This window comes from Penicillium malachiteum (assembly GCF_028827825.1).
Source record: "Penicillium malachiteum strain IBT 17515 chromosome Unknown utg000004l:1.0-4883003.0:1.0-4884900.0, whole genome shotgun sequence".
Taxonomy (NCBI): domain Eukaryota; kingdom Fungi; phylum Ascomycota; class Eurotiomycetes; order Eurotiales; family Aspergillaceae; genus Penicillium; species Penicillium malachiteum.
In genome coordinates, this window is record NW_026643097.1 from 4360624 (window position 1) to 4376176 (window position 15553).

General features: G+C 46.9%; 5 protein-coding genes across 5 annotated transcripts; 2 read left to right on the plus strand and 3 right to left on the minus strand.

Annotated features, from left to right (window-relative positions):
- Nucleotides 1-242: 242 nt before the first annotated feature.
- asf1 (nucleosome assembly factor ASF1) lies at nt 243-1305 on the plus strand (the record flags this gene model as incomplete). Its single annotated transcript, XM_057093138.1, has 4 exons — nt 243-351; nt 406-445; nt 541-849; nt 915-1305. 4 exons carry the CDS (start codon nt 243-245, stop codon nt 1303-1305), a joined length of 849 nt encoding a protein of 282 aa, XP_056944312.1.
- Nucleotides 1306-2189: 884 nt separating this feature from the next.
- N7483_009712 (uncharacterized protein) lies at nt 2190-5451 on the minus strand (the record flags this gene model as incomplete). Its single annotated transcript, XM_057093139.1, has 7 exons — nt 2190-2476; nt 2534-2655; nt 2715-3270; nt 3329-3947; nt 4012-4901; nt 4960-5299; nt 5365-5451. The coding sequence occupies 7 exons, from the start codon at nt 5449-5451 to the stop codon at nt 2190-2192; spliced, it is 2901 nt and encodes a 966-aa protein (XP_056944313.1).
- Nucleotides 5452-5972: 521 nt separating this feature from the next.
- N7483_009713 (phosphotransferase family protein) lies at nt 5973-7168 on the minus strand (the record flags this gene model as incomplete). Its single annotated transcript, XM_057093140.1, has 2 exons — nt 5973-6126; nt 6246-7168. 2 exons carry the CDS (start codon nt 7166-7168, stop codon nt 5973-5975), a joined length of 1077 nt encoding a protein of 358 aa, XP_056944314.1.
- A 1326-nt stretch (nt 7169-8494) lies between these two features.
- N7483_009714 (THUMP domain-containing protein) lies at nt 8495-9767 on the minus strand (the record flags this gene model as incomplete). Its single annotated transcript, XM_057093141.1, has 6 exons — nt 8495-8632; nt 8693-8833; nt 8954-9171; nt 9250-9403; nt 9531-9653; nt 9708-9767. 6 exons carry the CDS (start codon nt 9765-9767, stop codon nt 8495-8497), a joined length of 834 nt encoding a protein of 277 aa, XP_056944315.1.
- Nucleotides 9768-11841: 2074 nt separating this feature from the next.
- Nucleotides 11842-15313, plus strand: N7483_009715 (putative eukaryotic translation initiation factor eIF-2C4; the record flags this gene model as incomplete). The annotated part of the gene is made up of 7 exons (XM_057093142.1): nt 11842-12273; nt 12464-12583; nt 12641-12762; nt 12816-13018; nt 13074-13223; nt 13321-14812; nt 14881-15313. The coding sequence occupies 7 exons, from the start codon at nt 11842-11844 to the stop codon at nt 15311-15313; spliced, it is 2952 nt and encodes a 983-aa protein (XP_056944316.1).
- Nucleotides 15314-15553: the final 240 nt, after the last annotated feature.

Here is a 15553-nt window from a genome sequence, read left to right on the forward strand (position 1 = left end):
AGGGACGCGCGCGCGTGTTTCTTGTCTCCCTCGCATAGAACTCGATCACTACATTCCTTGCGGTGAAAAAAGCGAAAAGAGTAGATCAGTTAGCGGTCTTTTTTAGCTCTCGCTATTGTTTATTATTGTTTTCCTTTCCCGTTCCATCCCACCCCGCCCTATAAAGTGTGCCCACACCTCCTTCCCACTTGTTCCCCGTCCTACACTTCCCTTCGTACATACACTACCCCCCATCTATCAAAATGTCCGTCGTCTCTCTGCTTGGGGTTAAAATCCTCAACAACCCTGCCACTTTCACTGCATCATACCAATTTGAAATTACTTTCGAGTGCTTGGAACAATTGCAAAAAGGTATTTTATTTCTTCCTTACTCTAAATGACTACTCACTAATGCCCAATCCCTAGATCTCGAGTGGAAGTTGACCTATGTCGGATCCGCCACCTCGTATGTTATTCCCGACCCATTGCCCCTCCTAGCCGTCACAACACTATACAGATCCTCTCGATCCGATGATTCATATTACTAACAAACATCCCTAGATCGGAGTATGACCAAGAACTTGACTCCCTTCTCGTTGGCCCCATCCCGGTCGGAACAAACAAGTTCATCTTCGAGGCCGATGCCCCCGATCTGAAGCGCATCCCTCCCTCTGAGATTCTCGGTGTCACTGTTATCCTCTTGACTTGCAGCTACGATGGCCGCGAGTTCGTTCGTGTCGGTTACTATGTCAACAATGAGTACGACTCTGAGGAGCTGATCGCCGACCCACCGGCTAAGCCTGCCATTGACCGTATCCGCCGTAATGTCCTTGCTGAGAAGCCCCGTGTGACTCGCTTCGCTATCAAATGGTATGCTTTCTCTCTGACTATACACGCTCTGTATCTATTCCATGCATGCTAATTCTGTTTATTAGGGATTCGGACGAATCTGCCCCCGCACAGTACCCACCTGACCAACCCGAGGCTGATAACCTTGAGGACGACAGCAATGCCTACGGTCAAGAAGAAGCCGAGCTGGAAGCTGCTCTTGTCAAGGAACTCGAGGAGGCAAACAAGCCTGACGAGGGTGAGGATCAGGAGATGGAAGGTGCTGAGGAAACAGTTGGCAAGGAAGAAGAGGAAGAAGATGAGATGTCCGATGCTGGCAGTGAAGATCTCGAGGAGGAGAGTGATGATGACGATGATGAGCTTGATGAAGAAGAGGGCGGTGAAGGCGACGAGGATGTTGAGATGGGTGATGACGCCGAGCAGAAGGATGAGTCCAAGCCTGCTCACCAGCCTCAACCCGAGGTCATGGTGCACTAGATTGTGCCCTGGATATGATTTTATTGCCCGGGTAACGATCAGGTCTGACTTCTTTGTTTTTCTTCCCTCCCCGTTCTCATCCCTGGCTTGCACCTTTTTTGCTCCATTCTTCTACTCTTCCATGCATGACGACAATCAGTATGCTACGCTTATGACATCTGGATCTTATTGAACAATATCCCTTTTCCAACCAAGGCGTTGATCAGGGCTCCGAAATAGAATTTATGTTTCGAATATCTTCTTCGTAGATCTATTCGAGTTGACGTGAACATATCGATTGTAATGTAGAGTATGTAGGAGCAGCTGCTGTTCTCCTCGCACTATCCACCTGGTAGTGACCTTAAGACATTTCAATGTTTGACCCTACAAAGTACATTGCGAATGGAATTGGAGCTCGTGCTTCATGGCCATTTGTGGGAGCTTGCCTCCATGATGCTGATCTGCGTTTTGGAATGCCCGGACCGTTCCAGCTTGCTTCCAAGCCGAGACTTCAAGTTGCTACAGCCAGGGTTCTTATGCATGGTTCCGTATAACGACATTATGAGCAACTTTAATATACTAAACGACCTGTAAATTCATCAATTCGTAAAATCAAACTCATTTACAACTACAATGGCCCGCGGGCACCAAAAAACCTAGGGTGAATCCATAACGAATAGCTTCATTTTGAGTAATTCGGTCTAAGCCTGAGCCGTCCTCCTGTACAAGGTTTCCCACAAACACTAAAAACTAGATTCCAAACTTCGAGCCCAGGGCTATAGAAAAACCGGTCAGTGCCATTCAAGTCAAATATGCAAGGGGGTTTTAGAGCGGGGGGAGCTATCACAGCAAAGACAGGACAAGTTTCAAGGAAGAAAGATCCAAGTGGACGAGAGAAACGAAGATCACTTACCGCCAAAGATAGCCTTCTTCTTTTGGCTATTCACATACTTGCCCACATCCGAGGCAAAGTTACTGCTATTTTCCTCAAGTCGATCCATTGTGTCGCCTACCAACCCAAGACGCTCCGTGCGTTCTTGGACTTGGCGTGACATGTATGCTCCCCAGCCCTCTTGACTACCCTGTGCTTGTGGCGCTGCACGGCCTTCGCGGAGGGCTTTGCGCTGCTCTTCTTCTTCTAGCTTCATTTGCTCGACCATGCGCTTGGAAGGTGGACGGTCAACGCCTCCGACTGTAATTAATCTTGGTTAGATAATGCTGTATTTGACTCTGGCAAGGATAAACGTACTTAGGATGTCCATATCGGCTGGTGAGATATATTGTGTGCCGGAGATCCATTGCATATTGGTGATCGTAGGACGAGCGGGCAGCAATTTTGCAGGGTCGTAGAGACGGTCCTGGGAGGGGGCCCTAAATATCATGTTAACAGAGTCTTCTCCTACGTTATTAGTAGACAGGTGAAGACGTACAAACTAGTTCCTCGACCCCACACGTTGAACATAGCAATTTGTGAAGGGCCAGCCCAGGCCATCACACCACCAGTGGGTGTGATGCATGCCTCTGGCAGACGTCGAATGTCAGCGATCTGGCTAATCTTGGTGCAACCGATTTCTCTGAGCGCAGGAATAGAAAATGCGCGAGCATTTCCATCGCCGAATAGTCCAACCACGCTATAGCCTCGTCCTTCGGACTTCACAACTTGAGCCGAATCACAAAGGTAATCATCCCACGATTTGTGGGCGCCCTTGGCAGTTGGCGGCTTGAATATGCGGCATCCTGAGACTGTGACTGCAATCACAACACCATTGATCTTGGTTCCGCTTCTCAAGCCAGCGACAGCATTGGGTGTGGCGAGGGCCTGGTCACCAGAGTCTGTATCAATGGGAATTATTTTAATAACTTTGTCTTCGACATTGGAAAGTCCGGCATACGCCGCAGTGTATGTTCCATTGGCCGCTGGAAGAATCTTAAATGTCGCCACATTTCCTCTGTTGGTACCAACGAAGCAACAAATGCTAGAATAGTCTAAATGTCAAGAAGGTTAGCTTTATCCATGCATCTGCAGGAGCTTAATAGTGCTCACCTTCGCCCTCCAAGGTCATCACGCCAAATTCAATGTAAGTAGGCCATTCAGCTGGTGTGCTGTCTGAGCGACTGGGCTTTCGGAAGCTGCTCCTCTTTGGAGCTTTGAGGAAATCTGAGAGATGTGCTGTATGGATGAGAGCCGGGCCACGCAAATCAATGATAGACAATCCTCCCTGCTCAAATCCAGCAGCGACAAAGCCAACTGGGCTGTGCTTCAACGCCGTAACACTTCCTTGCTGCATATTCAATAGCGTCAATGGAAGCATTCCCGTCTTCAGGCCAGGATCTGTCCGGTTGGTGATTGGAGTCAAGCGCCCGGGACCTTGATTGGCCCCCGGTGCTTCCTCTTGGCCGTACGCAGCGTTATTACCCCAGCGGAAGACAACAACCTCGCCGCTTGTCAAACCAACTGATATTTCACCTGTCCCGCTCGCCATTGACAACTGGCTGACTTCAACGTTGCGGACTCGGCCTACAGCTCGAGCCAAATCCACTTGAACTGTGTCACCATTCTCAATCTCGTCATCATTTCCTCCATCCCAGATACGAATAGTACCATCCGCGTGTGCAGTGGTAATAATATTCCGATCCTCATATCGCTTGAGGGGGGTTTCTTGCTTCAGCGCCGCCAAACACGAATTTTGGACCCTGTGACCGCCGTTCTCTCAGCCCGAGCCAGACGTCGCGAGAAACCGGTGTTACAGTCGCCTTGTTCACAAATGGGTGGACGAAGGTCAGATATGGATGAAGCATATTTGTCGGTGTGATGGCATGACCACTTGGGAAGCTCATAGTGAGCAACTCGCCTGAAGAAAGGACAGCAAGAATAGCAATGGGGTCATGAGCCCCAGCAAAGTATGGAGTGGTGCGCGGAATCAAACAGTAGGTGCTTGCAACAGCACCTGGTGGGATTGGGATATTTATCTGGCGCCTTGGCCTCTCTAGATAGCCGCTAAGAATTTGCCAGGAAGAGGTCTGGTAATTAGGTGTAGGACCCATGTCGAGAAATGTGAGGCCCTTATTGACATCCTGAACGGGCTTTCCACCAGCTATGAGGAGACCTGTATCATCCGGGTTTTCTTTGGCGCACCAGGTGACTTTGGTAATGGGCTCGATGGGTCCACTTGCTTCGCTTGCATCTGTTCGACCGCCGCCCGGTTGATCAATATTAGTAGCTTGGAGCGTTCTAGCATGAAGCTTGCGGCCTTCCTTGGAGTCCCAAAGAACAAGACTACTGTCTTCATGTACAGTCAATACGAAAATTCCATTCGGATGCCAGATAGTGTCAATCAGTCTGGGTCTGCGTGGGCCGCTCGAAGCCATTGCTGGATCGCCACCTGGAGCCCCTGGAGGGATCTCATAGATGAAGTATTTCTGTGCAATATTTTGCTTGAAGGTGAAAGTTACCGCTCCTTCGGGATAACCAACTAAGATCTTTCCAATATCTCTGGTAGAAAAAGCAAGGGATACCACGGGACACAGTCGAGAGCGCGGGTTTTGAGCAAGCCATAGGTTGGGGATTTTGAAAGGGGTGAGGGACTCTCGGTCGAGATCATACGCAATCACATCGCCTAAGAAGAATAATTAATATAGTCATTCTTTGTTCCTTCTGTTATCAATTGCACCCACCACTTGATAATCCAATAAAGGCATAGTCCAGACTTGGATCTGTCGCAAGACAAGTAGCTTGACCCGGTGGTGCATAAGAGGTCACCAGGCGGCGCGATTCCAACCCATAAATGCTGATCTCATTCTTGGAGTCTATGCTGACGAGTTTGTCTGCACAAAATTGGAGGAACTTGGCCGAGGCCTTGCGCGGCAACTTAAAGACCATCAACACGCGCCGTTGACCGAAGACATAGATCTGACCGCTCCCGAACTGGGTATCGCTGGTTCCGACGGCGAGGAGGGACTGAACTGGATCGTATGCGACCACGCTAATCTGAGAATTCAGACCACATCGCTCAAACTAGCATCACAGGGCGTTAGCTTCATCATCATAAAAAAAAAGTTGCCTGGGGCGCCAAGACAAACGTCGTCAAGAGCGAAAAGCTCTGGGGACAAGCCCTCTGAGAGATCTTTCTGAATTCCAGCCTGCTTGCCTCGTAAGAATTGCGCCATGGTGTGCTACCTTTGGGTGGCAGATTATGGACAAAGAAAAGAAGCAAGTCAAGCTTGCAGAAACAGTTCAAGTTGCAGCTGACGACATGGCGGAGAGACTAAAAGGATCTGCCCCGCTTTCCGTAACGCCGCAGGGGGGAATGCCTTATTCATCCGGGGCATATTTTATATGAGACTGGACCTTTTAATTGGTCTTTAATTTAAAGTATTGAAAAGGGAGGAAATAAAATTTAGATGATAAGTATATCGCTCTCATGATATGACCTTGACCAAATGCAATTTAATGTAAGCGCCTTGAAAACCCACTGGCTTGAGATATCCGGCCCATGCCGAACGAAAACTATATAACGGCTCCACATCCGGCTATACTTTCATCACTGTAGCATCCGAGTTACTCCATCGGATTTAACCAGGGGCTTGAATGCATGTCTATATGCAGGATTCGCAAAAAGGATATTTCTCAAACACCTAACCATTCAAAATCACAGCACTTGAGTCAATCGATCGGTTCCAGGGGCTCCTCAGCGTTGTCCATTGGCAGGTGCTACTGGCTCCAAAGCAACCATATCCGTAATCCTCGCCAGCAGTTTTCGGCGCGCATCAAACTCCTTCGCCTCATCTCGATTGCGATAATATTGTATAGTGATCTGTGTTACCAGTCGGTAACATGAATACCTAGGTATGAGAATCTCGAAGTTAGCGCACACCCATGGAAATACTAATATCATAGCGAGAGCCCTGAAGTCGAGTATTGCTGTCAAAGAAGAGAGAAAAGAGAGGATTTTATAACTCACATCAATAGCCGTATCTCCTCCCACTTAGTCCTGGTCGATGGTAAACCAGCCCCCTCTAGCACAGCAGTGGTAGGGTTCTCAAATATCTCCGCCATCAACACATCGCCCCAAAATGCGGTACTGAAATCCACCACACCAGAGACCTGATGAGAATTCTCATCCAGCAGGACATGTGACGGTCGTCCAAACCCAAAGACCACCAGACGTGGTAATGTAACTTCATTGAGAACGATAGAGAGCCGGCTCACTTCGTGGCGGATATCAGCGTAGGGGAGGTGAATGAACATATCCTCGGCATCACGGAGAACACTTTCGAAAAGGGCACAAAACACTTCGCGCCAGGAGCGCCTTCCTGTACCTGTGGCTACTTGTTGTAGTGAGCCGAATGCTGGTGCCACATTTTGACCGATTGTACTAGCCAGGAACCCGAGGTGCCGGTCGATGTCGTTTTGTTGTTGGGGTGTGATTTCGGTCTTTATTTCTGATAGAGTTATTCCTTTCATATATTGTCGTATTAAATAGGCGGATCCAAGTAACCTGCCTTGAGGGTCATAATGGTAGAGTTGTGGAATGCAGGGGTTGGCACTTTGGCCTAGAAGAGCTAAGAACCGGGCTTCTGTCTCTAAAGAATAGCGTTCGTTTCGAAGAAGAGGGATTCCCCGTGAAGGAGAGCCCTTGAGAAGTAAACGAGCCCCATTTGAAAGGAGTAGATGGCGGAGTAGGTGTGTTCGGCCGGTAATATTCTGGGATTGTTGCACATGAACTGTGGAGGGGAAGAGTAAGGAGAGGACGGCATTCAATTTCTGATATTCCTCTCCATTGACTACCCTGTTAGATTTATGCGAAATTCGAGTGTCCATGTTATGTTCCCTTGATTTCGGGGGAATAGTAATAGATTGTGTGACCACATTAGACAGATGCATTCCGATATGTAGTTTGGTGACCAGGTGTCCAGGTGGAAAGAAGCGATATACAGAAAAAGGAAATATGCACTGAATGTAGATCACCAAGAATAAGATCTAGGCGACCCATACTCCGAGGAGATAGTTGATCTACATAAATCATTCACGCTTAAGGATTTTGCTACCTTGCCTTTTAGATAGAAATCCACATTCAACAGTGGAGAGAGAACCGAGAGAGAACCGAGAGGGGAGCCACCAGACCGCCATCTTTGCATATGCCCACGGTAACCCTAGGATATTAGGGGAAAGTGGCCACGGGCCTTGTCTCCAACATAGGACTATAGTAGGTTAAGCTACGCGAGAGATGGAACGGTGGAGGTCACCCGAGGTTTGAAAATGGACCACTTAGTACTGACCACTTCGTACTCTATAGGCGATAGACGGAGTACGACAAGGTGAGTACCGAGAGAAGATTCGTGTCAGACCCATGGACCCATAACATCGTGGTAAATTGTTAAATTGCAAATAAGTTCAAGAGCGACTAATAACTTGAGCATTTGAACCAGGATGAGCAAAGACTAAAGAAAAGAAGAAATACGTCCGAGAATCTCGCCTAAGGATCCCGCTCTCAGCGATATCGTGCATCCGAGCACTAAGAATCCACCAATAACAATTGTCTCTTGCCGAATTTCCTAGTGGGTCTACCCGTGTGGATCTTGAAGAACAAAAGAAGTAAGTGGTAGAACTTCCTGACGAATTTATATCCATGAACAAGGCTGCCTAGATGTAATTGGGAGACATTATGCGTTAGTGGATTATGTTCATGTGCCATCAAGCGAAAATTAATCAAAATGGGATCCACAATGCGACTTAACGGGCATACAACGGAGTTAATTAGTTCGAATTATCCACTATACGCACCGGGACAATTACGATACTAAATGGCCGTTACCAAATAAATCCCGTGTTATTGTAGACGTGGAAGACCCTGACTCCATTGATCGACGGTGTTCGGGTTCTCGGCTTCTTCTACGGAGTACTCGACACCCAAAATGGGTTGCAAACTCTGTTATGTATTGTGGAGCCAAATAGAAAAACTCGCGGATACGAAGCACGAGTATGATTTTGAAGGTTAATAAAATGGGTATGATTGATGCATTGAGCAGGATGAATGTGTAAGAAACGTGGGCCCCTGGGTTAGCAGGAAATTGGGCCTGACTATGGATGCCACCTGCAAGGCTGGGCATGTGCAGCGATTTGATTTTGGTTCGTAGTGATCCTTTTTCTCGTTTTCGTATTTCATGTCTGAATGCGTGCAGATGGGAATTCGTTTTAATGCACTTCACGCTAAGGCTTCACTTCTGGCTCCCTCTCAGTCTTGGCCGGTGTCGCTTGTCCCTTGGGTGAAGGCTCGTAAATCTCTGCAATATTATACCGTTTCAAATCATCATAATCACTTCCTACGACACTCATTCCGATGACGTTCTATGAAGAGATAGTTAGACTTCGCGAAGGCCGGTTATGATGCATCATAAGCACGCTTACCTGAACAACATCAACCAGGATAGTCAAATCGTAATTCTTAAGATCCACAGGATGCTCAGGGCCGACGGCATCGGCAACAGTCTTGATGATAGTATCACGATTGATCTTGCTGTTACCTCTCACAGTGGGTCGGATAGCATACTATTCAGCACAAGGTCAGTCAGCTTTGGAAATTAGGAATTGCAGAAAAAGGAAATTCCGGGATCCTGCCGATACTATGAAGAAGAAGCCCATAGCGTGGCTGTATGACAGGGAACAGACCTTCTTTGGTGGACCTCCGGAGTGGAAGTGTGGCTTGAGAATCTCCTTTGCGAAGGCTTCTAGATCCACACTCAGAGTCTTCCTGATCATGGTGATCGGAGTCAACCGCTTAATGAATCGGCTCTGCTTCTTATCCGGATTGGCTTGTGCATCGACGCACAGCTTATGGACTAGCTCAACTGGATCAACTGACTTATCATTAAGTCGGGCAAAGATAACTGATGGAGAGTTAGTATGTGATTGGTCTTCGAATTGAAGGCGCAATAGCCGCGTCATTCATATATGCAAGAACGTACCACAGGGCATATCTAGCTGCATGGTTTGGACTGGACGCGATTTCTTCTTGCTGGCGCTCAAGCCTTCGAGCTCTCTTTGAATTTGGGCTTCGATATCAGCATCATCGGAATCTGAGTCCTCATCTGCGCCATGTTCGGCTGATTTTTCAATGATCTGATTTTTCATAGTAAGCAAGTGAGATCAGACATCCCATCAGAACGGGTTAATATAATTTCTTTCCTTTTTCTCCTAAAAAAAAGACACCCCGCTGCTGCATATTGTATGAGAGTGAGACACTCACGTCGGAGAAGATATCTGTAACCTCGGCGCAGCATTTACTTTCTTTGCCCTTTTCACAAGTCACAAAGACGCCGATTTCACCACTTTCGATGTCATTCCGACTGCGCTGTTGTTTCCATTCGCCCTATTGATCATGTCAGAATTCCTGATTTATGCAGCATCTGGATTTCACATGTACCTTTCGGCGCTTAGACGAATCTGAGTTACCCGGCATACTTCTTTTGGCAGCACCGGCCATTGAAATTCCCCTTGAATAGCGAGAATAAAATCTTGTAACTCAAGAGTATCACTTTAAGTGCCCAGGTGGGGGAGAACTTGAAGATTTCTGGTATATCACTTTCTGCCATGATATACCGCCCAATGAAGGCATTTTTACGTGTTTTTATCTCTTCAAAAAAGTGAAGAAAAAGTAAAAAATAAGGAGAAATGAATTCGAAAAAAAGTAAGAACATCTTGAATCCTGATGCTCTTTTACTTGTTATCTGGGATTTTATTTTGGGGTGATCAAAATTAGTCCTAGATCCATAATGCACAGAGACATTAGTCACATTACTGCATTCCATAGGGCACTCCACATTGTCCACAGTATGTCCCCACGGTACCTCAACGGATATCCCCTACCGGCTTACTTCATACTAGGTTGATGTAGTTCATTTGTGCAAGATTATTGGGATAAATATGAGGTTCCGATCGGTTTTCAAGACATAACTTGAGTCCGCCGAGTCCATGGATTTATGGACTACACTTGTTATCTGCATTCAAATATGACATGACCCTGAATCATGCAGTATATCAACAAATGAAAAGAAGTCTAAGCTGATTGAATTCTGGTCACCGCAAAGTGGGCTTGTGTACCTCATGAGCTTTTGAGAGAATCTGAGCTTCAACATAGACCAAATTTAAGAGACAGATTTAGTATTGCCAGTGACAGAGAGGATAGCGGTGGTCATCATCATCACTAGCTATTCAAAGATTCCAGACTTTGGTATGAAAAAGTAATAGTCATGAGATAATGAATGGTATTGTTTGAATGTATTCTAAGATTGGAATAGCTCCATTAGGCACTTACTACGTATTTAATGTTATATGGCTACCTACAATGTCATACTACTATTGATGAGAAGCCTAACCCAATACCAAGGTGAGAATTCGATCAATGCAAGATATATGGTAAAATTGAAGCACTGATCTGAGTTTCCTACCGCAAGCAATGTGACTGAGCTATGTAAAGGTGGCTCTCTCATTCCAAGGTTTCAATAAGCTTAGAAGACAGCGTGCATTCCTTCAGATACCGTGCCCTAATAAACAGACTGTGGTAATTCAACATAGCCATACTACTCCCACAACATTCATTTGACATCTTACAATGAATAATATGAGAGATTCTATAAGGATTATTTGATTCAATGAAGTTATTCAATGAACCATAAAGATTAAGAGAGAGCAACATGGTCCTTGGATTCCAGGAGTTTGACGGCAATCTAGATCTCCTTTTGTCTCTACAAATAGAGCTGACTTGATATGATTGAAGTAGAAATTTCCAGGCAATTACCATTGATTTAAATGATGTAATTTCACTCACTTGTTGTTTCCTCATTCTCTGTCTCGTGACTGCTCTTCGTCCTTCTGGGCAACTTGGTCCTATCCATCGTACCTGCCTACTATAAAAGCTCTTCTCCTTCCTCTTTACGCCTTTCCTTCTTCATACCTTCTTCATACCTTCTTCATACCCTTCTTTCCTTCCTCAACCTCAAGCCTCTTCATCAAGCCTCTTCATCAAGCCTCTTCATCAAGCCTCTTCATCAAGCCTCCACTTAGCCCCCTTTGTCTTCGCTCTTGACCTTCGTCTCCACCCCATCGCACCAACACCGAAATCTGAACTGCCTCGCTGATCTACCCTTTTGCATTAGGCAACTGGGCAAATATCATCGCAGCAAGCCCTCAGGTTTCTGAATTTTTTCTACTTTTCTTTCTTTATCCCCTCCTCTCGTATCATCTACTCATTCCTGCTTCTCATCTTCATATCCTACATTGCTTCTTCTCATACAACCCTTCATATCGGCACAGCTCGTGTCATTTCACTCCAGGTACAGTTTGACAGCTCACAGGTAACAGCCATACAAACGCTCTTGGGCTCAGGTGACTATCTTCCTGCATTTTCAAGAAACTCATTTGCACACCACACCACACACCCCACTTCGTTGTCTTGTCTTCAGTTTTCGCCAATATCATATCACACATTTTTGAATTTCTATGCCTGCAAGAGAGAAATTTCCCGCTAATTCTCATTGTTTCAAGTAGAAATCGACACGATGAAGCCGACAGATCAAGAGGTTCATGGTCAGACTGGTGGAGGAAAGGCACCCAGCACCGGAAACCGTTCGGATGGGTCTCTGATGGATTCTGGTTGCAGTGGCAGCCGCAGTGGCAGCCATGGCAGTCGTGGCAGCCGTGGTAGCAGAATGCAGGCACACAGCACCGGAAACCGTTCGGATACGTCTCTGATGGATTCTAGCCGCAGTGGCAGCCATGGTAGCCATGGCAGCCATGGCAGCAAAATGCAGGCTACAGGCCCACGAAGTGGAAATGCTGGTTCTTCCGACACTGGATCCTCCCCCTCCAAGCGTCAGCTTGTTTCTCAGAGAAATGCAGGTCGCGACTATGTTCCTCCTCCGCGTCAAGCTAAGGAGATGGAGGAAGCTCTGGTTCGAGCTGCAGAGTCTCTTCCTAAAGACTACGTCAACGTGGACTTTGAAGTCCCCGGACATGGCCAGATGACTGCCCCCCTATATCCCATATTATTGTTTCATGCGAGACCGTGAGCCGGTGAGTTCTCAAGATCATTTCTCCGTCTCCTTTCCCAACCCCTCTCTCTTGCTTGATAGTACAAAAACATAAGAGATATACTAATCTAACCACGCTTATTCTGGATAGCGCGAGGAAATACGTCCTATGGAACGTCCTGGATACAACACGTCTGGCAAGGAAATTGAAGTTGCTATGAACACCTGGCCGATCACAAGCTTCCCAACGAAGCCAGTGTATCAGTATGAGGTCAGTTACATTTGATTTGGTAAAGAATGTCATAAAAATAAGCTAATAATTCTGTAGGTTGTTGTTCTTTCTGGTCCTGGCAATGAGGCAGATCGCCGGGTTCTTCGCCGCAGCTTCAATTGTGATTCCCGTAAGAAGCAGCTTCCTGATGCAATTTATGATGGGGCCAAGACAGCTTGGTGAGTTGTTTATGACGACTATTTCCTGGGGAGTGAAGTACTTACTATATCAGGTCTCTTATCTGCGTCGAAAAAGGGATCCATGAGAAATTCGAGTACAAGGGTGGTTCGACACGCCAATCAGGCACTCAGGGTAACGTTCACCGTGAAATGCTGATGATTTCGATTTTGCCTCGTCGCAAGATCTACCTGAGTGTCATCGATCATTGGCTTCAAAAGAAGCGCCCCCTCGATTCAACCGTCATTGAGGCACTTAGTATGTATTCCTTACCTTTAGAAATGTTAATTGCACTAAACTGATTGATTTTCAGACTTCCTTGACCACTTGCTCCGCGATTGGCCGACGACGGAGTTCGTGGCACACAAGCGAGCCTATTTTTTCCATGGTCTTTTTGAGAACCCCAAAACCAGGGACTTGCACTATGAGTTCCACTACGCCCTTGGAGGCTACTCGGGTGCTAGTTGCTACCGCGGAATCTATCAAATGATTCGGCCTTGTGTCAACGGCCTTTTGCTAAACTTGGATGCTGCTCATGCCGTCTTCTTCTCTCGCATTAGCCTTATGGCTACAATGCGAGGCATTTCTTGACGCCACTGATGAGGCTGACATGGCAAAGCAGCTCCGTCCCCGAATTGATTCAGACAAGCAACGATGGCCAACCAAGGAATTCATCAAACTCAATAAGTACATCAAGGGTCTGCGAGTCACACCTGACTACAAGGAATGTCCTTTCAAGGACAAGAGCTTCCAGATCCAGGAGTTAGTCAATGGAAATGCTAGGGAGTACATGCTCACTATCGAGGATCGAGCAACTGGCAGCGAGAAGAGAATGTCTGTTGAGGGCTACTTTAAATGGAAGTACAATGTTTATCTTGAGTTTCCCTTCTTACCTCTAGTGAAAATGACCGCAAAAAACGTCGTTTACCCTGCAGAATTTCTGCTTATCAAGAAGCTTCAGCGATGGCCTTTCAAGCTTTCGGATCTTCAGACCTCTGACATGATCAAATACACTGCAAAGAAGCCCATCGAACGTCTGAATCACATCATCAACTGCAAGGGGCTTCTCAAGCACGACACGGATCCAAATCTGACTCGCTTCGGCATGAGGATTGGGCATGAGATGATGAAGGTCAAAGCTCGACTTCTGCCTAGCCCCGAGATCCAGTTTGGGAACGCTAAACATAATCCGGGTACGACTGCTCGCTGGGATCTTCGTGGAAAAAAGTTTTTCAAGTCCAACACGGAGCCACTGCAGTCTTGGGGAATCGGTTATTTTGTTGGTCCTCGTAATGACATCAACTTTGACCAAGTTCAAGCCTGGCTGGATCAGTTTGTGAAGATTTACAAACAGCATGGCGGTAATGTCACAAGCCGCCCCATGACGATCAAGATGAAGGAGGATGTTGGCGAAGCAATGAAGGAGCTTTATGACAAGACAGGAAATGCATGGAAAAAAGAGCCACAGCTCCTGATCATCATAGTGCCTCTCAAGGATGCGTTTGTCTATCTTCGCATCAAGAAGTCCGCTGATTGCCGATTCGGAGTCCCTTCTCAGGTCTTGCATTCTGTCCGCTGCAAGGAGAACAAACCTCAGTACAACTCCAATGTTTTGATGAAGGTCAATGCCAAGCTTGGTGGTGTTACCAACCGTGTAGTTCCAACCTCCAAGAAAACAACTCTTCGTCCGCATTCGGTGATAATCGGTGGCGATGTCACCCATCCCACTCTGGGTGTGTGGACGCCATCCCTGGCGGCGATGTGTATCTCAAACGACACCAACGGCATAAGCTACATGGGAGGTGCTCAGTGTAACGGAGACAAGATCGAAATTATTCGGGAGTTGAACATCCGAGAGATTTTGGGGCCCCTTCTGAAAGAGTGGATTGATACGGTAGGGAAAAAGAAGTTTCCCCCAAAGCATATCTACTACTTCCGCGATGGCGTTTCGGACTCGGAGGTTAAGGGTGTTCTCAATCGTGAGGTCCCTGCAATCCGTCGAGTTGCAGCTGAAGCTTGTGGTCTGGTCGAATACCCGGCAAGCTATGTGTGGTGATTGCCAATAAGCGCCATCACCTTCGAGCCTTCCCCAATCCCAAGGACCCGAAGACCTGCGACAGGAATGGAAACCCTCTCCCCGGTACTCTGATTGACCGTGAAGTCACCAGTCCTCATGGTTGGGACTTCCTACTCTATGCTCATGCCGCTCTCCAGGGAACTGCACGTCCAGTTCATTACAAGGTCGTGCTTGATGAGATTGGCCACAAGCCCGATGAGCTTCAGAACATGATTTATGAGCAGAGTTACCAGTATGTCCGTTCGACCACGCCTGTATCCATTCACCCATCCATTTACTACTCGCACCTGATCTCTGTTCGTGCTCGTCACCATGAGGATGTGTCCGTCGATTCCGGCATGCAGAGTGGCTCGAAGATTACACAGGAGCGCTCGATGCTTAAGCCAGGAAAGGATGATCCTGATGCTGTCAAGCAACGACTTCTCGAGATCAAAGGTTCCGAGAACAGGCTTCCGCTTAAAATGTGGTGGATCTAGATTGTTTCACCCGCCAGAAATTTGTGAGTTCCTTCGATCTTTGATTATTTGTGCAGCTAAAATATGTGCCTTGACCTCTTTTTTTCTTGGCCTACACAGTCAACTTGAATGCCAGCATGTTTTGTTGCAATGCGCCGAATACTGGGAAGGAGGTTCAACAATGAGTTTGCCCTGGTGCTATCATTCCTTCCTTTATGTCATATTTCCTGCTACCAAAAATTGTTTCCAATCTTTTGCTCA